Raw genomic sequence first — 21299 nt, forward strand, 5'->3', positions numbered from 1 at the left:
ATTTCCTGCAAAGGATTAATAAAATATTTAAAAAAAATCCCGCCCGTGTTTCCTGAGCTCGGCGGTAGGGGGCAGCGAAGAGTCATATGTGCGAAGAAAAACAACGTAGAAGAAGAAACAGTTGGCTTTTATAGCGGCAATGAAAGGACATGCTACTTCCAATTTAAACAAGACATAAATAAAGTGTACATTTGCAGGGTTAAAACTACCGGGGTCCAGTGAGCATATTTCTCCTTCCTGAAGAGATTCGAGGGACTTCGTTAGCAACATGTCTTTGGTCTGTGCAAGTAAGTGCAGCAGAATGGAGTGAGATGACGGAGGCGGTGCGTTAGCCGCTACCGTGCTAACGCCAGCAGCTAACGTGGCTAATGTTAGCAGCCATTCATACCGCCTTTTAGCTCATACTGTCCAAACCTCGCCTTTTTAAATGGTTGCAGTCAATGTGGTGTGTGTTTTCTTGGAGATGACTGTACTTTTGTCCCCAGTCTGCAACGAGGTGCCGGAGCACCCGTGCATCTCGCCCGTGTCCAGCCATGTGTTCGAGCGCAGGCTGATCGAGAAGTTCATAGCGGAGAACGGAACCGACCCGATGAACGGACAGCCGCTGTCCGAGGAGCAGCTGCTGGACATCAAAGGTAGAGCAGGACCAGAGCAGGAGCCATGTGGTCCAGGCTCGGTTCTTACTGAATAAGGAGGCTGGAGTTACAATACTTGGAGTGTATGGACATACAGAATATAATTATAATACAGTTATAGCACATGGAGTAACACTCTCCCTCAAACTGCTTAAAGGAATATTGTGGAGTTAACAGTAGATGGCTGTACTAGCAACTTCTATTTTAGCATATTAGTCCAGGGGCCAGAGCCCAAGATTTCACTTGTCAGTACCACTCAAGGTGACAAAACTTGATTTTTGAAAAGATCCATGTCTGTAGATGATATTCTGGTATAACCTTCCTGAGTGTCAGCTGTATCATAGTTATCAGCTCATGTAGTCACCCACCCCCTTCATAAAATTACACTATAGATGCTGGTGCATATCCTGGTTTAGACTCTTATACAGGATATCTGTCAATGTTTCACAATATTGTCTGCTTAAAAGGTCCCCTTTAAAATTATACCATTCATTCAAGCTAAGATGTGTGGGTATATTATACATTTCCTGAATCCTTGTGGTCCTGTGAGTATTCCAGTTTTTGTATTTTGTGTCTCTGTTGTTCCTAGATGACACAGGGATAAAAGATAGTAGAGATAGTATATCATTTGGATGAAAAATGTGTGTTTATAGTTTAAAGAGCTGCAGCTGTGTTTGGTATCATTTTAAAGGGGGTCTTTTAAGCATTCATTCAAGCTAAGATGTGAATCTTTCTGACCAACATAGAGGTCACTGCAGCTCTTTAAACTATAAACAACACACATTTTTACACAATTTTCGTCTAAATGATATACTATCTTTTATCCCTGTGTCATCTAGGAACAACAGGGACACAAAATACAAAAACTGGAATACTCACAGGACCATAAGGATTCAGGAAATGTATAATATACCCACACATCTTAGCTTGAATGAATAGTATCATTTTAAAGGGGACCTTTTAAGCAAAGACAATCTAGTTCAGTAGTATATTTCGGTATAGTAATTGATCAACTTCATTCTTGTGGCTTTGTGAAGTTGCAATTGCTTTATTCCTGTGTACAGTATATTATAGTGGTGGTTATATAAATGTTTGTATGGATATATAGATGCAGAGAAGAAACACTGTGGCATTTTATGTATTTACTGCATTTGATCAAATGTAAAAGTTCATAACTGAGTTTTAAATAATGTATAGCTTGAGATTTGGAAACGCTTCAAGAAAATAAGTGATCAACTGCCCGAGCTGTTAATTTTTCCACAAGCTGTGATTAGATGTGATATTCTTAGCCTATCCTTCAATCTGTGTCCTACAAATCTAAAAAAATAAGTATATACAAACAAGACTACGGTCCCTACAGGAAACGGCACAAATAAAGATCTGTGAGGAGTACATGACTTGTTAACTTGTACCGCACATTTATGTAGAAAAAAAAAACTCACCATAAAATAATTAGGATGTGTAACACCGTTACAGAAACATGACAAAATCTTTTGAGAAGGATATTGTTTGAAGGCACTGCTACCACAAAGTAGACGTGATTGAAAATGAATGAATTGTAGTTGCTTTGGAGATCATCAGTGCTACTTCTTTTTTAGTGACCCATCCTATTAGACCAAAGGCTCCATCAGCAACAAGTATCCCTGCTATTCTCAAGTCCCTTCAAGATGAGTGGGTAAGTACATGTAACAATTGTAAAAGTTATATCACGAGAACGTACAGAAACCTTTTTTAAATGTGACATATTCTGTCATTACTTAAAAATAACCCCCTTTTTCAAATTTAATTTGATGTTTCAGTGTTGTTTCTGATTGCCATGATGGGTATTAAAACCCATGTTTTTGAAATCAGTTTCTTAGTGAAATAGTTTTAAATGTTGGATGAAGTTAACTGGTCCATCGTCTCTTGTGTGCTAGGATGCTGTCATGCTCCACAGCTTCACCCTGCGGCAGCAGCTGCAAACGACTCGCCAAGAACTCTCTCACGCCCTTTATCAGCACGATGCCGCCTGCAGAGTCATTGCTCGACTCAACAAAGAGGTCACTGCTGCAAGAGAAGGTGAGTTGACGGCTGATTGTGACCTGCATTGAAGGGCATCTTTGTGGTTGTAAAGCACCTAAAAAAACTCCACATCCACAGGATTTCATAGATTATGTTGAGTGGATTTTTTTCATCCTACTTTATTGGGTCTAATTTGTTTTGTTCATTCTGTTATATAGCTCTTGCCACACTTAAACCCCAGGCTGGACTGGTGGCACCTCAAGCTGTCCCTGCTTCTCAGCCAGCTGCAGCAGTGAGTTACTGATTTATAATCCTTTAAGACATCCATCTTAAATGCTCATTGACACTAATGCCATCTATCAATCTGAAACTGTACCTTCTTTATTTCAGGGTGCTGGCGGAGAACCTATGGAGATAAGTGAACAGGTGGGAATGACCCCAGAGATCATCCAGAAGGTAATTTATTTTTTCTTTTTCTACATAAATCATTATTCTGTTTCTTTGGGATACCTCTCATTTGTTTAACATTGTTTTTTTCTGTTTACAGCTCCAAGACAAGGCTACTATCCTTACCACAGAGAGAAAAAAGGTAATATGTTTGTCTTTATTAAGCTTCTTCTTAGATGTAGTAACGGCTCCACGTTGTATGAACTCTGTTTTAAAGTCTCTGACTAATATGGAAATATGCTCTTGTGTGATTTTGTTTTGCCTCTAGAGAGGAAAAACTGTTCCAGAAGATCTGGTCAGAGCTGAAGATCTCAGTAAATACCGTCAAGTGGCTTCTCATGCTGTAAGTATGGATTATTTCTAATGGGGAATATGCAACTGTTGTGAACGATTCGATGTTCATGCTGTCGATATTGTGTTTGCTGTTTTCAGGGTCTTCATAGTGCCAGTGTGCCTGGTATTCTGGCTCTGGATGTGTGTCCATCAGACACAAACAAAGTGCTTACTGGTATAGTTAAAGTGTATTTCATTATACATTTGATTTGTTGGCATGTCAGATCAAGAATCTAAAGCCCCTTTCGTACATGCAACACTTTCCATTAATAGGACAGCAAATTATAAGGGTTATGCCCAAGTTACAAGAGGCTTTCAATTTCAACTGTCGTGAGACTGTCGTGCTTAGTTTTACAGAATCCTGCAAATGTAGCACTTAGGTCTATTTCATTTTTTAACCAAAATTACTGATGCTCAGCCAACGTATGCAGAAGGGCTGAATGCAAGAACAATTCACAGAAAAGCTACAAAAACAACCATCTTGAAGACATAGTGGTCATTGGGTATGGAAGTTTGGTTTATTTGTATTTTACACGGCAACAATGTTTCACTCTATTGGTCAAAGAGTTTGCATCACTTTACCGGCTTATGAGAAATCCTAAAGTTAAAGTTTACTCTGGATAACTACTGGTTGCTTTTTTCCCCTTGTTATCTTATTCAAATGAATGATAGAGCTGCTTACAAGGATTTGAGCAGAAGTTTCTATTTGGTGTCTGATAAGATCATATTTATTAAATGATAATGGTCATATTACATAATGTCATGGTAAAAATAGAAATCCTTCAAGATTAATGGATGTCAGTTGATGAACCGTCCAATATTGTGAAAATATTCATTCGTCATGTGAATCTTTCGCGTCTGGAAAAGGGGTTTTCTGAAAGGAACTCTTGTTTCTTTTTTTCTAGGTGGAGCTGATAAGAACGTTGTGGTGTTTGACAAGAACGAGGAGCAGATTGTGGCAACTCTTAAGGGTCACACCAAGAAAGTTACCTCTGTCATTTACCATCCCTCCCAGGTAATTCTTTTACTCTTTCTTCCACATGATAACAGAAGCAATAATCTCTCCTGAAATCAGTTAAGAGAGTTTGAGAAATCATGTCTGTTATGATTCTTATTAAAATCTTGTTTCTTTGTCCCTTTCCCTGCTGTGTTCCTGTCTTCTTCCCTCCAGTCTGTTGTCTTCTCAGCCTCTCCTGACAACACCATCCGCGTGTGGTCGGTCACCGCGGGCAACTGTGTGCAGGTGGTGCGTGCCCATGAGGCAGGTGTCACTGGTCTATCTCTTCACGCAACTGGAGACTACCTGCTCAGCTCCTCCGAGGATCAGGTGTGTGGGCAGCTTGAAGACGGATGTCTCAGTTAAATAACCAAAGTGACATTAGAAGCTTTACTCCACACTGCCGGCTACATTAACTTAATTGTATTTTACTCACAGTACTGGGCCTTTTCTGATATCCAAACTGGAAGAGTCCTCACCAAAGTTACCGATGAAAGCGCTGGTTGTGGTAAGTGCCTCCGCGGGTACTTTAGTATTTGACAGCCTAGTAGAAGCCTTGGTCCTGGTGATAATGTTTCTCTTTGGTTTCCGCAGCTCTCACTTGTGCTCAGTTCCACCCTGATGGTCTTATTTTTGGCACTGGTACGGCTGACTCCCAAATCAAGATTTGGGATTTGAAAGAGCGCACCAATGTGGCCAACTTCCCAGGTCACTCTGGACCCGTCACCTCCATTGCTTTCTCTGAGAACGGATACTATCTGGCCACAGGTGAGGGGGGACTAACACGTACAAAGCTGTTGCTCTTTGATCTGTACACATTCTCTATCAGACTGCAAAGTTACAGGAGGACATTATGAATACTAGAAAATGTGCTTAAATAATACATTAATATATGCAAGGGGCTTTTCTCCAGGTGCCCAAGATAGCTCTCTGAAACTGTGGGATCTGAGGAAACTGAAGAACTTCAAGACCATCACTCTGGACAACAACTATGAAGTAAGTTGAAGGGCTTTTGCTTTTGTGTTATCATGGCAGTAATAGCTTACTTATTTGAGAAATACTCTGGAAAGCAACCTTTACTGCACGTTCTCTTTTTAATGGTTTTCTTCCTATGAGCCCAGATATACTTGCAGTTCAGACCGCGTACGCATCATGGTCGCCACGCGTATCCTGCGTTCATTTGACATGTCGACGTGCACGTTCTCAAAAAGACACTGAACGCGTACGCGACCTGCAGTTCTCGCTCTGGCCGCGAGTGGTGCTGGTCCCGGTCAGATACCGGCTGGTCCCGGTCAGATACCGGCTGGTCCCGGTCAGATACCGGCTGGTCCCGGTCAGATACCGGCTGGTCCCGGTCAGATACCGGCTGGTCCCGGTCAGATACCGGCTGGTCCCGGTCAGATACCGGCTGGTCCCGGTCAGATACCAGCTGGCCACAAGTGAAGACGCCGTTTCCTTTGCTGAGATCGCAACCAAAGCAATGTTATAATCTCCTACATCATCCAATGTTGTCATGTTAACTTGCTCGTTGTTCTAATCTGCTACTGCTGTTACTACTAAATATTTAATGACTTTTCCAACTGTTGCTCTGCTTACTGCCCCTATCGGTTACCGCCGGTACGATGTGCTCTCCTCACGTACTACGCGAGCGGCGTTGCAGTTGGTGGTGCACGCGAACGCAAGCAACAAGTATATCTGGGCTCTATACATGCGGACAGTTGCAGTTTTATTAAATACAAACTGCATAACTGTTGCTATCAATGACATCAAAGCCAACAGCTCTTATTTCTGTCCCTGCATTATTGTCTGCAAGTTATCTTCCAATTATGTGAGCAATTCATTAAGCAAATCTGTGCAAATAGGTCGGCTCTTTTCCACTATTCCAACTATAAACATTAGAATATCATTAAAGCCTTTGATTTTTATGATCTATGAGTAGATCACAGGTTTCTAATCTAGGCAGAGATTCTGTCACCCTTTTTTTTTTTTACCAGCCATCTAATATAGATCTACAGGTGGACATGACAAGCAACCGAGGGGGAAAACATGTCTCCATCGAGTCTTAGGTTTTGACCCAAAGATTCAAAGGCATCCTGAACAGATGCCCAAAGTACTATTGCATAGTTGGCTGCTGTCAGGGTGGAGGAGCTTTGACTACGCCGACCCCATCCTGCACCTCATCCTTATCAATGATGCTTACTCAAGCTACCCTCCACAGAAAAGGCATTTCTTTTTGCGACCTCATTCTTTCAGTCACTAAAAGCTTTGCCTTTTGGCTCATCTTTCTCTTCCCCATGATGAACACCTAGCACTGGAGATGCTTCCCCAATCTGCCCGTCGGGCTCTGCGATGCTCCACCCCTGTACTTAAAAACAATAACAAGGAATGCTTAAACTTGAGAGTGGTAGATGCCAATTTTAGATATCTGAATGGTGGATCTTTACAAGTCAGCATTCATCAAGTACCAGTAGTTTTTTGAATGACTCCAGCTTTTTCCTTGCTGCTTTCCGTCTTCATTACGAGATAAACTAACCATCTTCTGGCTCCAGCCTAATTTCTACCTTATAGTAATGAGAGAAACATCAGTCCTCTTATCCAGATCAAGAGAATAATAATCATATTTTACATCATCTGTGCTCTTGAATCTAACTGGGTTGTTGCTTTTCAGGTGAAATCCCTCGTGTTTGACCAAAGTGGAACCTACCTGGCTGTAGGAGGATCTGATATCCGTGTCTACATCTGCAAGCAGTGGTCTGAAGTGCTCAACTTCACAGGTGAGGAGAGAAATATCCATATTCAAATCTTCATTTCCCACAAGGAAGCATAGGATTTCTTTCTTATTCACTTTGATTTTTCCTCTCTCACTTCGTAGACCACACGGGGTTGGTGACTGGAGTGGCCTTTGGAGAAAATGCCAAGTTCCTGACCTCTGCAGGAATGGACAGAAGTCTAAAATTTTACAGTTTGTAGAAGAGAAGTTCAGAATGGAAAGATGAGAGCTGAGGATGGATGCAGTGATCTGTGCATCTGAGCAGTCGCTGTCCTGGGATTAGTCATTTTTAGAAAAGGTGGGAAACAAGAGTCATTGCTAACTTTGCATCATTCTAGTCCTCATGTCCAAGAGCTAAAACACATGAAATGATCTATTATTTGATATTAAAGAACTGCTGTAAGTATAACAACGTACTTTTTGGCTTCAAGAGAGAAATCTAAGTGATGTGAAATGGGAGCAGAGACACGCGGGAAATTCCTGTTCTGTTTGCCAGCAGTTATGGTTTTATTGTAGTAGTTTTTCTTTTTTTTTTTTTTAAATGTGAGGGGGGGTCTTCAGTTGCTTGTGGAACAATCCTGCAGTTTACTGTAAAAAACTATTTGATCTTTGCTTCCTGATGTAGACCAACTTTTATTGCCATATCTTTAGGATACAATAAAAACATATGTATTGATCTGCAATAATGTGGAATAAGAACATGTGTAGGAGAGTCGCTTCTTTTCTTGTTCAAAATTTGTCTTCAGCCTTTTTTCTCAGTTTCATTTCTCAATTTATTTTCCCGTTGAAATGTGTCTCCACCCCTACACCCCACCCCCAATTGTATATTTTCCTTTTAACTTACTGTTTTACCTGTTGCACCTCCTGCCTTTGATAAAATAAAATATCTTTTTTCAAATTACTTCATTTATGTTCTAATAGTGTGCATGGATGCGTTTTTCACAGCAAATATAAACTATAAATATTACGTTCCTGTTCGCATTATGCTTGAAGTTTGTTTCATTGTGCAAATACTGTATAAATGTATATTCACCAGGAGTCTCAGAAGCCAGTTATCACTTATCTACAAGTAAAGATACCATATGGGAAGTGAAGCTTTTGCACTTTAATAGTTAAAGCTGAGTCATCTCATAAAGTATATAATATATATTTTCCTACAAGAGTTAACATTGTTGGCGTGTGTTGTTAATCAAATCATGCCAGGTTGCTTTTTGCCCACTCAGTCAGGTAAATGAATCACCTGTTTGATTTATTTCGTATTCAATTTCAATGTTAATGCTGGTTTAAATACGGGGACAGGTTTCTAGTTGGATGAAGTTAACACAGGCCAGAACGCAGCTCCCGAGGCTCTGGCCTGCAAACATGCACAAAAGAGAAAAAAGGGGGGCCGGCACAAGAAACTACAGGAACGATGGACAGAAATGATAGCTATGAGATATTTATAATAAATAAAAATGGTAATGGAGAAGAGAGGAAGGGAAAAGGAGAGGAGAAAAAGGGTGAGAGGCACCGCCCAGCGGATCATGTCGGTGCCCCCCTGCAGCATAAGCCTATAGCAGCATATCTACCGCAAAGCTATATTTGAGACTAACTATTATAGTCTTGTTCTATAGCTGCAACTATGACTACTGACTCTAACACACTAGACTTTACACTACCTAGAGATTTACCAACACCAGCTAGAGATTTACTAAACACTAACTATAGGCTTTACTAAACAGAAAGGTTTTAAGTTTAGTTTTAAAGGTGGAGGTGGTGTCAGCCTCCTTAACCCAGATTGGAAGTTGGTTCCATAGTAACGGTGCCTGATAGCAGAACGCCAGCCCTCCAAATCTACATTTAGATACTCTAGGAACTACGAGTAAACCTGCACCCTGGGAGCGGAGAGCTCTGCCAGGAACATAAGGCACTATCAAATCTTGTAAATACTCCGGAGCTAGGCCGTTTTGGGCTTTATATGCAAGTAATAAAATTTTAAATTGAATTCTGAATTTTACAGGTAGCCAATGGAGTGACGCTAACACTGGAGAGACGTGGTCTCTCCTGCTGATTCCTGTCAGCATAATCTAAACACTAGAGCTCACAGGGTTGCTTTTAACTCTTTTAAAGGACCATTACAACACAAAATAGGCATTTTCACCTGCCAAAAATTGATTGAAGGCCAAATACAGTTAATGAAAAGTTGTTTCTGCCTAAATATGACTTACGGTAATCTCATTCTTGAGCTTCATAATCTGAAAATGTGACGTTTTAGCGCTATCGCTCAACGGGCTGCTGTGCGCGCTCCCGCGGCCACAAAATCAGATTATGGCACACAATCACTTTTTGGCACAACGCACAACACCTCCACTACCATCAATCATTCGCTCGTTTTGTTTATTTCAAACATGTATAAAAAAGAAAGAAAGAAAAAAGATAAGAAAACAAATACAGGTGGATAATCCACCACATAAAGAAAAAAAACAACAACATCAAAACACATATTTCAGTTACATGTTTGAAAAGGAGTGGGGGGAAGTAGAAACGTATTTAATCCCACCCCCTTTCTACAACTAAACATAAATTATATGTCTGTATTTACTTTTTATACTATACACTAATTTTTATTTACTTTTTATACTATACACTTATTTGTATAAATATATATCATTTTTAGAAAAATAACCTGTTTAATACCAGATGTAAGCTCTATCATAAATATAATATAACTGATATAAATATAATACGCCTATATCTAAGTATATAAACATACAAAGACAACATGACGAAATAGCAGAACACACACAGCTGGTGATCTTTAAACACAGTCTTCCCTTTTATACCTCAAATAAACTATTTATTTTCTTAAATTGTTTTACGTTTGTACATTCTTTTAACTCCAAATTCAAACCATTCCAAAGTTTAATTCCAAAAACTGATACACAAAAACCCCTTTTTGTTGTACGCACAAATAAAGATTTGAAGTTTAGGTTACCCCTTAAATTATAACCCCCTCCCCTCCCAATGGCATCCCTCCTGAAATAAAAACGGTCCAAATCATCCCCCCCTGTAAAACTGCCATCCCCCCTTTCCATACTTCAACATTTAGAGTCATCACCAGAAAAATAACTTATTTGACAATTTTCAGATGTTTCAAGTAAATTTTCACTTGAAATAAGTAGGAAAATCTGCCAGTGGGACAAGATTTATCTTCTCATTACAAGCAAAAAAATCTTGTTCCACTGGCAGATTTTTCTACTTATTTCAACTGAAAATCTACTTGAAACCGGTGAAAATTGTTGTTTTTTCCAGTGATGAGTCTTGTTTTAAGTGTAATGAGATTTTTTTTTACTAAAATGAAACATTTTAACTAGAAATAAGACAAATATTCTTGTTAAGATTTTGAGTTTTTGCAGTGATCCATTTTACTTATCGTGTGAAGGACAGAGGCATATTGATAAGTTCAGAAAACTGTTTTTTATTTTTGTGTTTTGATGTATTTGATGTAAGCCCAGTGGATATTTAAAGCTTACAGAAGGCTGCATTTAACTGCTGCTATTTCATTCCTGCAGTATTTCTGCAGGTGTTTTGGTCAGTGCTATCAGGGGCGTCAATTGGGTATGGCAAGGTATGGCAGCCGCCACACCTTGGCTTCAAGGGAAAATGTAAATGTTTTTTTTTTAAATACATTTACGGAATTACTCTAATTAGTCTATTTGTATTGATTATTCTATTACTTAATACATATAAAATAACAAATCAGATGCAAATCAGAACAACATGATCGATTTCACAAGTTATTACACTGCAAACACTCAAAATCTTAACAAGAATATTAGTCTTATTTCCAGTTAAAATGTCTAATTTTTAGTAAAAAAAATCTCATTACATTTAAGACAAGACTCAAAAACTCAAAAAACAACAATTTTCACCTGTTTCAAGTAGATTTTCACTTAAAATAAGTAGAACATTTTTTTTTGCTTGTAATGAGAAGATAAATCTTGTCCCACTGGCAGATTTTTCTACTTATTTAAATTGAAAATGTACTTGTAACAGGTGAAAATGGTCAAATAAGTTATTTTTCTAGCGATGACTCTTGTTTTAAGTGTAATGAGACTAAAAATGAGACATTTTAACTAGAAATAAGACAAATATTCCTGGTAAGATTTTGAGTTTTTGCAGTGAGCGAGACATGCATTTGAAAAAGTTCCAGTTTTCTTGACCACACAGATAAGCTACATATCAGACTTCTGTGATGAGTATTTGCTGGACGTGTTGATTGATACTCTAGTTAAGTTCTGTGACTCGTAACCTTGCCATACCTTAGCTTCCACCGAATTGACGCCACTGAGTGCTATTATTTGTAATATATTATATTATTTGTAATCAGCACAAATTATCTGTCCCCATATGATAAAATCCACCATCCCCCCTGATTTTTTTTTACAACTCGAGTACCGCTCATAGCCCCCTATATCGATATAATGTCATATATTTCCAGCTGAGCACGTAAATCCTCGTTTTTAGTTCCGTATTTACGTTTCCTCTCTGGACCCCTCGTGGCCGAGCCGGAGAGCGACGGCGGTCACGTGACTCCGCAGTAACGTGACTCTCACGAACGGGGAAGTACATGAGAGAAAGGGAGCAGAACTGGAGCAGAACTCCTCACAAAGCTGCCCCACACGTCCCGGTCAACAGTGGCCCGATCCCCCCTCGGTACCGGACCGGACAGCCCGACAGACACAGCTGGGAGGGAACCAGGTGAGAAACAGGTGAGAAAAACCCCCCATTCAGCTCGACCCGCTGCTAATTGTGTTCACATGAGGCTGCTCTTAAGCTGATTTATGGTCCGCGTTAAACCGACGCTGTTACTTTCAATCCCTTCACATTCAAATATTAAAAAAGAAAAACAGGACTTTGATTGTTGTGTATTTTCAACTCGACACCAGTTTGGTATGTTGACAAAAAAAAAAATCGTTATTCCTGTATGTTAAGTTTCGTTTATTATCTAAAGTAAACCCCCTTTGCACTGGTGTATTTAGAGGTGAAGTGTCCGGCTGCCTCGGGTTGTTTTTCCCCCTCCAGTTCTTGGTTCACAAGGTTTCCAGTTTATTAGGTTTCTATCAGATGATTTCTATCAGCGCAGATGGGCTGACTGTAATTCAGTCCAACCGCATCACAGCCCACAAAACGCCCCCAAACATGAAACTGCGCTCAAACTTTGGACGTTTTAATTTTTCTTTCAAATGAACAGAGGTGGAAAAAGTACTGAAAAATTGTAATTGAGTAAAAGTATCTTTACTTTGCTTAAATCCTACTCAAAGTAAAAGTAAAAGTACTCATCTAAAAATGTACTCGAGTAAAAGTACAAAAGTACTTAATTTAAAATGTAATTTGAGTAAAAGTTACTTTCAGTTATTTAATGCAAAAAAAGAATGAGTCACGAATCAAATCCAGCACAAGTTGTTTTAATTAACTTTGAGGCATATTAAAGTACATATCCACACTTGTAAAAGCTCAGCTGAGCTCAGTAACATGATCCTTTTACTTCTTTTACTTCCGCAGAACAGGACAAAAAGGACAGTCACAACCTGTACTGTAAAGTGCAAACTATTTTCAGTCATATTGTCCAACCGACAACACTAAAACCAGAATCAAAGTATTCAAACACAAAATAAAGTGCCCAATGCCCGCAGGATCCTGCTATTCACAATAAACCACAATAAAATGCCCACAAGATTTTTACCATAAATTTTGTACTCAGTAACGTGAGGGGGTTCAAATGTAGCGAAGTAAAATACTTGGGTCAAAATGTACTCGAGTAAAAGTAAAAATGACATATTTCAAAAACTACTTAGAAAATTACAAATTACTCATAAAAAGTACTCAATTACAGTAACGTGAGTAAATGTAATTTGTTACTTTCCACCCCTGCAAATGAAGCCAACTCATAAAAGTGAGATTTATTGCAGAGGTTTTGTGTCTAACTGCGTTAGCTTAAGCTTTTAAGTGAAGGCAACAATCTGGCAACTGGCATTGTGACTGTAGTTAAAGGGATTAGAGTGACAACATTGGGGAAAAAAAGGCACATTTATGATAGTATTGTTAGAAACACAGCTGTGCAAAAATGGAAATCCCAACCAATCATCAGTCCGGAGGTCATATAGCTTCCCTTTTCCACTGATACACTTCTGCATTGTTCAATTTGAGGTGTTTAGTGTTTCGGTTCTAAACAGATGTGCTTTGTGATAAAGTTCTTCCTCTTATTTTAATTGACTTTGCTTCTCATGTTTTAAATCTCTTTAACATCTTGCATTCTTCCCTGAACCGCAGCAGCTTGGCCTCGCAGTGAGTTTTTATAGGCAAATATTAATGTGGACTGGTGTCCTCTTCATTGTGCCAGCAGCCATGGGATCCATGTTTCGAAGTGAGGAGGTGTGCCTGGTGCAGCTCTTCCTCCAGTCTGGCTCGGCGTACAACTGCGTCAGTGAGCTGGGAGAGCTGGGAATAGTGGAGTTCAGAGACGTGAGTGGTTTAAAGTCTTGTTTATCCTCAGAGGTTATCATATTTGCGGTTGGTTGGGAGGAGGGGAACACAGAAGACTTTGTCACTTGACTTGCTTGTAATGAATTGATTTCCACTTCCTTCGACATGTACTCTGGCTCATATTGCCAACATTTTATCATTGTTCTCATAAGATTGTCACAAGATTTAAGAGCACATTTGCTGATTTGATTTAGCTAGGTGTGAAATTCTGTGTCATTTAGAAACAGATGGTCATGAATAACCCTGTTGCCCTCTTCCTCTTCCCTCTGCTCTGGTGTCTCAGCTCAATCCCAATGTGAACGCCTTCCAAAGGAAGTTTGTTGGAGAGGTCAGGCGATGTGAGGAGCTTGAAAAGACTTTCAGTAAGGACTTTATCATTCTTCCTTGTGCATTTCCATCCGTGTTGTTTCTTTATTTTTTGGTTACGATTCTTCATTTGTCCTTTCTGACATTTTTTTTTTTTTTTAATCTGACTTCCAGCCTTCCTGGAGGCGGAGATCAATCGCTCCTTATCGCCACCCTTGCAGGTTCCCCTCCCTCCTCCCTGCCCCATACCTTCGGCCCCTCAGCCACGCGAACTCATCAGCATTGAGGAGGAGAGCGAGAGACTGGCCCGAGAGCTGAAAGAGGTGGAAACAAAGCTGAGATGATGAATCAGATAGTTTTGGGTTTGTTTTTCTTCCCATCAGAGCAACATCAGAGAGGGATGATTCTATGTGTGTGTTTCTCTGTTCCAGGTGTCCAGGAACAGAGACAGCCTTCGGGCTCAGCTGACACAGCTCTGTCAGTACCGAGGAGTCCTGACCAGAACGCACTCACTCACGGCTTCACAGGTGGTTGGAAGCTTCACATCCGCAACAGTCTCTAGATCTTAATCGGCTTTAATTTGACCTAACTGACCAATGCTAAATGGGTTTCCAACAGGTACCGCCTCCTGTCCTGGAAAGCCAAGGCTTGTTCGATAACCGCCAAGATGTCCGCCTCAGGTAGATTCTCTTTTCAGGAACTTCAGTTAAGTGTAAAGTGTTTTAGACTAAAATTAGCTGCTTCTTTTTTCTTTTTTTCCTTTCTCTGCACCCCCTCGTTTTCAGTTTTGTAGCGGGAGTGGTTCATCCCTGGAAGGTGCCCTCGTTTGAGCGGTTGCTGTGGCGGGCGTGTCGAGGTTATATTATCGTGGATTTTAGAGAAATGGAGGACCGACTTGAGCACCCAGATACGGTGGGAACGTAGAGAAAGAGGGATCATGTTGGGAAAATATATCTCTTATTTCTAGATATTAGACAAGCCCCTGATTTCCAACTACTTATTTTTCCCTTCTTTGCTTTCAGGGAGAAATGGTGCAGTGGACAGTGTTTCTCATTTCCTTCTGGGGAGATCAAATTGGCCAGAAAGTCAAGAAAATATGTGATTGGTGGGAAAATCTCTGAATCAGTCCTTTTTATAAAAATAAAAAATATTGTAGATATATTTTTATTTTTCTTTATTTAATTTCCACAGCTTCCGCACACAGACGTTTGCATACCCCGAGAGTCCTGCTGAGAGAGAAGAGATCCTGCAGGGCCTTGAAGGCAGAATTGATGACATTAGATCAGTGAGTGCAGTGAAACAGTCGCCTGCTTTCAGTCTGTTTACAAAGTCTAGAAATACTATGAAAAGTCACAGTTGGGTACTTGTTTGTGATCTCTTTAAAAAGCAGTCTATCATAACATTTTCCCCTCTCACTTCCCTGTTTTTGTGTTGCAGGTGTTGTCACAGACCGAGGCGTTCCTGCAGCAGCTGCTGCTGCGGGCGGTGGGCATCCTGCCTCAGTGGAAGGTGCGGGTCCAGAAGTGCAAGGCGATCCAGATGGTGTTGAATCTCTGCAGCCCCTCTGTCACTGACAAATGCTTGATTGCCGAGGCCTGGTGTCCCACTACCAAGCTGCCCGAACTGCAGTGCGCCCTGAGAGAGGGAGGGGTGAGATGACACGACAGAGAGCTGTGCACCAGCACACTTGTACGTGATACATAAATTAATAACACTCAACTCTCTTCTCTATCCTCAGAGGAAGAGTGGCAGTACTGTTGACTCTTTCTACAACCGGCTGCCTTCCTCCACCCCTCCACCCACTCAGTTCCCCCTCAACTCCTTCACAGCGGGTTTCCAGAACATCGTGGATGCTTATGGCGTGGCCAGCTACCGTGAAGTCAATCCAGGTCTGTCACAAAAAAAAAGTTTATCAGAAATACGCTATCTTAAGAAAAGCTGAGCTAAGTCATTATTATTATAACTGTTAAGTCAAGTCTCTTCTATAATATCAAGGTTTCAAGGTTTCTTCCCTCCTAAAGGATTGTTTTTCTTGCCACTGTTTGGCTTAAAGGTTTTCTCCCACTAGGGGAGTTTTTACCTGCCATTGTTTATGTAATAATAGCTCAGTTTCATGTTTCTGGGTCTCTGGAAAGACCCTAGAGACAACGTGTGTTGTAATACAAGATGCTATATGAATAAAATGGAATTGAACCCAATTGAATCTCTGCAGCGGTGTTCACCATAATTACGTTCCCCTTCCTGTTTGCGGTGATGTTTGGGGATGTGGGTCATGGCATACTGATGGCTCTGACTGCTCTCTGGATGGTCCTCGAGGAGAAGGACCCCAAGCTCAGGAGTAATAATAATGAGGTAGGTCAAACTTTGCTGATATTCATCCTTTTTTTTATTTTTTTTTATTCTGCAATAAAAAGACCAAAATCAGCTATAGAGAGATTTTATCTTTACAGTCATTTGTGTGTATCTACAGGACTGTCTCAGAAAATTAGAATATTGTGATAAAGTTCTTTATTTTCTGTAATGCAATTTAAAAAAAAAAAAAAAAAAAAAAAATCATACATTCTGGAATCTTAAGCTGTAAGCCATGATCAGCAATATTAAAATAATAAAAGGCTTGCAATATTTCAGTTGATTTGTAATGAATCCAGAATGTATGGCATTTTTGTTTTTGCAATTGCATTACAGAAAATCACAATATTCTAATTTTCTGAGACAGTCCTGTACAGTCTTTGTTTATTCTTCTGACCCATAAATCCCTGTTTTTATTGAGAATTCATTCAAACATCACTGAACCACATCAGAATTTGAATTGATAATGTAATATTTTGTTCAGGGGGATGATATTTAAAAAGAAAACATTTACCTTAAAGGTGTGTTTATCATCTGAGCATTTATGATGTTGCTTTAATATTTAATGCTAAAGAAGGGAAAAGCTGGTTTCTAACTAAATGTTTTCAATATTTGATCATTACATCATAATAGATGCTATATTAATCTTTTCTTATCAGAAAATATTATATTAAATATTGAAATGAATGTATTGTGTATGATCACTTAATGTAACATGTTTGGTCCCAGATTAATGAAACAGAGTGTTTAGGGTTTTACTAGTCTCTAGTTTCTGAGTTGTATTCATCCTTTCCCTCCCTGATGACACACTTGATAACAAAACATTGCCCAGTTTGGAGTTACGTAACTAAAGACTAAAAGCCTGCAGGACTGCCGAGACCCGTTTTTTGAAAGGTAACCGGTGACATGAGTTCCCTCTTCCGTGTTTCAGATCTGGAAGATGATGTTTGGAGGAAGGTATCTGATTCTGCTGATGGGACTGTTCTCCATCTACACGGGGGCCATTTACAACGAGTGCTTCAGCAGAGGCCTCACTACCTTCAGCTCAGCGTGGCACGTTGGCCCCATGTTTGAAAAGAACATATGGAAGTGAGAACCACATTGAAACTTGTTGTAGGTTTTTCGTTGTCTGAATTGAGCTTACTACTTAACACTCTGTTATCTCCGCCAGTGCCTCGGTGCTTACAGGGAGCCAGTATTTGACCATGGATCCTGTCGAGCCTGGCGTTTTTAGCAGCCCCTATCCTTTTGGAATTGACCCGGTATGAGCTTCACTCTTGTCCTCTTTCAGCAAGAGACGGACAAGAATGCACATATTCTCATTGTAGTTATTGTTTTTTTTCAGATTTGGGGCATGGCCAATAACAAACTGACCTTCCTAAACTCCTACAAGATGAAGATGTCAGTCATCATCGGTGTTATACACATGACGTTTGGAGTCTCCTTGTCATTCTTCAATTACTGGTAAGTGATGTTTTTTTTTAATTTTGTTTTTACCTTTTTTGCAACATCGCCATTGTTACACATAACCATTCATTCCTCCTTTTTTTTTTGCTGTCTTTCTCCAGCCACTTTGGTCAGCTCAGCAGTGTGTTCTTTGTGCTCATCCCAGAGCTCATGTTCATGGTGTGTCTCTTTGGTTACCTGGTGTTCATGGTGATCTTCAAGTGGATCGCCTACGGTCCTGCCCAGTCCAAAGTAGCGCCCAGCATACTGATCCACTTTATAGACATGTTCCTCTTCACAGACAACCCCGACAACCCCCAGCTGTACACGGGACAGGTATGTAGTATTTGTACCTGCGAGTTCGCAGTAAACCATTCAGTATGCATTATCTTTTGAGAAGCTTATTTAAGTGATGAAAGTTGGAATTTTAGGAATTTAAATGATTGACATTTTTGACCAACTACTAAAAATGGCTTACCGGTACTTACAATGATGAGCAGAGCTTTTCTTGGCTTTCACAACCATCAGAAAAGCAACTGATACCCCAAATTTGAACCTCATCTTCAGTTTTAAGTTTCTGCAAGGTCACTTTTCTCTTTCACTAATGTGAAATGGGTGGTCTTTTGTTTTCACCGACTCTTTCTTGCCCCGCATGCAGCTTGTGGTGCAGAAGGTTCTGGTGGTGGTGGCTCTGTGTTCAGTCCCGGTCCTCCTGCTGGGGAAGCCCACATGGGAATATATCACATTCAAGTCGAGAAGACGTCACGTTGTGAGTCTGGTTTTTACTGAACTGGATCGCTTTTTATCTGGTGTCATTTGCATTTCTGATTGATATTTAACCCTCTGCAGCATCGGGAAGAAGACAGACACCTCCTGGTGGGCGACGAGGGCTCCGTCAACACTCGTGAGGGGGAGGTGGAAGGCGGAGCTCCTGAAGAGGAAGTAAGAGCAGCTCTAATTGAATTCATTGAACAGATTAAATCTGGTCAGACATGCACTCGTGTTTCTTGTTTAACATTTTGACTTGTACTCCCTGTAGGAGTTTGATACTGCAGATGTGTTCATGCATCAGGCCATCCACACCATAGAGTACTGCTTGGGCTGCATCTCCAATACGGCCTCGTATCTACGACTCTGGGCCCTCAGTCTGGCACACGCACGTTAGTCCTGACACACACACACACACACACACACACACACACACACTGCTTTCTTTAAACTCACATGATGCAGATACGAATGTACCCACTCAGTCACTTCCTCATAAACCCATAATGTGTAACTTTTTCCAAGCAGGTATGGTTGTCTGACAGTGAGTCATTGTCTCCACAGAGCTGTCAGAAGTGCTGTGGGTCATGGTCATGCGTATAGCTCTGAGGTGGAAGGGCTATGTGGGATCGGCAGTTCTTTTTGTGATATTTGCCTTCTTTGCTTTATTGACTGTTGCCATCCTCTTGGTTATGGAGGGACTCTCAGCTTTCCTGCACGCCCTCCGTCTCCACTGGTAAGGATGACAGTGAGGAAAAAACATGTTTTGCACAGTTTATTCAGGTTGTGTAGTAGGACTAACAACAGGCACATAGCTTTGTTTCTCCTGCAATATAAAAAAAACACCATAAAAACGTCAGGGCTTTTTATTGAAGAGGTGCAGCTTCAGTACGCAGAAGAAAATAAGTCATAAAGGGTTTATTTGTAAAAGAAAGTTGACTTCTTGTGTCTCTTTGCTTGTCTCTCTTGCAGGGTGGAGTTTCAGAATAAGTTCTACAGCGGGGCGGGCTACAAGTTCAGTCCTTTTTCCTTCACCTCCCTGATCAATGCTTCAGCTGCTATATGATCGACCAAATAATTGTCAAACGGTTAAATTAACTTATGTGTCTGTGTGTATCTGCTGCGTCGCCTCGGCCATACAATGGTTTAACTTGCACAATAATCATAATGAATGATACAGACTGTTATTTTTGCATCAGTAGAATGAGTCCCTGCTCTATCGATTATGATATTACCATTTGAAAAATATAATTTTGTATTCCCTTGCATTTTTTAAAATTGATATTGAGGTACAGCTCTCTTATTGCACTCTTACTGTCAGTAGCTGAAGAAATATTTGATAACCATGTACTTTTCAATTTATAAACATTTATTACAAATATCAGTTCTGAAAAGGGAAAGTACAGCCGATAATTGACTTGTTTGCAGTTTAAGGGAATGTGTTGTTGTTGATTTGGTGAATGTTAAGACTGAACAATAGCTCCAATGACAGCAGGGAACGATTTGAATGATTTCCATGAGCCAAAGATAATTTCACTCACTGTTATGTCTTCCAAATACACCACACCACAGGTATTTAATCATTGTTTTTTTGATTTTCTGGTGCCTTACTGGAACTCATTGTTTAAGTATTATATATTTTGGAAACATTGCAACTGCTATTGTCATGCCACTACTTTGTTAAAGAAAAAAACTTGCAACGGTCATTCATCTCTTTAGTTTTTTTTTGTTTGTTTTGGGTTTTAAACTCTGTAAAACTGATCAAATATGAACTTGAATTAAACAGGGTTTTCCCGTCGAGTTTTAATATGTGAAGTAATTTACTCAGCAGGCTGTTTACCTAATGGATGCTTCTTCTTTTTTCACGTGTATGAAAGTTTTATAACTGCAACGTTAAAGTATTACTCTGTAATTTGGCACATATATAAAGTAAAAAATATCCACAACATTACAGCATGTGTTTAATACATTTGTGTCATTATGCTTTTTCCATAGCTGACCAAGTTAGAGCTCATTATGATAGTTTTTCGTATCTTTGGCAAGATCAACTTCAGTCAGATGATCAGAAATATATTTACATGTTTTGCAGCTGGAACATTGATCTTCTACAGGAATAGATAAATAGCCTATGTAGGCTTAAAGGCAGTACTCGAGTTGAGGGGGGATGAGGGGGGATGGCATCCCCCCTGAAATAAAAACGGTCCAAATCATCCCCCCAGTAAAACTGCCATCCCCCCCCTTCCATCCCTTATGTAATTTCATCAATGAATGTGGTTTTACTGCTATTTCAACATTTAAACTCGTCATCACCAGAAAAATGACACCAGAAAAATAACTTATTTGACCATTTTCACCTGTTTCAGGTAAATTTTCACTTGAAATAAGAAGAAAATCTGCCAGTGGGACAAGATTTATCTTCTTATTACAAGCAAAAAAATCTTGTTCCACTGGCAGATTTTTCTACTTATTTCAAGTGAAAATCTACTTGAAACAGGTGAAAATTGTTGTTTTTTCCAGTGATGAGTCTTGTTTTAAGTGTAATGACACTTTTTTACTAAAATGACACATTTTAACTAGAAATAGGACAAACATTCTTGTTAAGATTTCGAGTTTTTGCAGTGATCAATTTTACTTATCCTGTGAAGGACAGAGGCATGTTGATAAGTTCAGAAAACTGTTTTTTATTGTTGTGTTTTGATGTATTTGATGTAAGCCCAGTGGA

The 21299-nt window shown here is 39.8% G+C and overlaps 2 protein-coding genes across 3 annotated transcripts; both read left to right on the forward strand.

Moving 5' to 3' along the window:
- The first annotated feature begins 104 nt into the window (after positions 1 to 104).
- On the forward strand, positions 105 to 8084 carry prpf19 (pre-mRNA processing factor 19). Its single transcript, XM_061725208.1, has 16 exons — positions 105 to 287; positions 486 to 635; positions 2234 to 2310; positions 2552 to 2693; positions 2855 to 2928; positions 3027 to 3092; positions 3184 to 3225; positions 3352 to 3426; positions 3516 to 3591; positions 4322 to 4431; positions 4588 to 4743; positions 4852 to 4921; positions 5008 to 5181; positions 5327 to 5409; positions 7082 to 7187; positions 7286 to 8084. Exons 1-16 carry the CDS (start codon positions 269 to 271, stop codon positions 7381 to 7383), a joined length of 1518 nt encoding a protein of 505 aa, XP_061581192.1. The 5' UTR covers positions 105 to 268; the 3' UTR covers positions 7384 to 8084.
- Positions 8085 to 11772: 3688 nt separating this feature from the next.
- tcirg1b (T cell immune regulator 1, ATPase H+ transporting V0 subunit a3b) lies at positions 11773 to 20523 on the forward strand. Of its 2 annotated transcripts, none has more exons than XM_061725210.1 (21): positions 11773 to 11934; positions 13566 to 13687; positions 13992 to 14070; positions 14189 to 14337; positions 14446 to 14541; positions 14633 to 14694; positions 14800 to 14926; positions 15037 to 15119; positions 15206 to 15299; positions 15452 to 15664; positions 15753 to 15903; positions 16227 to 16366; positions 17295 to 17452; positions 17535 to 17625; positions 17709 to 17827; positions 17932 to 18145; positions 18468 to 18578; positions 18659 to 18751; positions 18849 to 18969; positions 19142 to 19313; positions 19550 to 20523. In XM_061725210.1, exons 2-21 carry the CDS (start codon positions 13571 to 13573, stop codon positions 19641 to 19643), a joined length of 2484 nt encoding a protein of 827 aa, XP_061581194.1. In that variant the 5' UTR covers positions 11773 to 11934; positions 13566 to 13570; the 3' UTR covers positions 19644 to 20523. The 2 variants fall into 2 exon arrangements, with proteins under 2 accessions (XP_061581194.1, XP_061581193.1); XM_061725209.1 differs by having other exon boundaries at positions 13569 to 13687.
- Positions 20524 to 21299: the final 776 nt, after the last annotated feature.

The sequence above is a fragment of the Cololabis saira genome, chromosome 7 (assembly GCF_033807715.1).
Source record: "Cololabis saira isolate AMF1-May2022 chromosome 7, fColSai1.1, whole genome shotgun sequence".
NCBI lineage: Eukaryota > Metazoa > Chordata > Actinopteri > Beloniformes > Belonidae > Cololabis > Cololabis saira.

Coding starts and splice junctions, on each gene's coding strand:
- prpf19 (XM_061725208.1), top strand. Junction 4,922..5,007: donor CGATGAAAGCGCTGGTTGTG/GTAAGTGCCTCC, acceptor TGGTTTCCGCAG/CTCTCACTTGTGCTCAGTTC. Junction 5,410..7,081: donor CTCTGGACAACAACTATGAA/GTAAGTTGAAGG, acceptor GTTGCTTTTCAG/GTGAAATCCCTCGTGTTTGA.
- tcirg1b (XM_061725210.1), top strand. CDS start 13,571: ATGGGATCCATGTTTCGAAGTGAGGAGGTGTGCCTGGTGCAGCTCTTC. Junction 14,071..14,188: donor GGAGCTTGAAAAGACTTTCA/GTAAGGACTTTA, acceptor TCTGACTTCCAG/CCTTCCTGGAGGCGGAGATC. Junction 18,970..19,141: donor CCTCAGTCTGGCACACGCAC/GTTAGTCCTGAC, acceptor TTGTCTCCACAG/AGCTGTCAGAAGTGCTGTGG.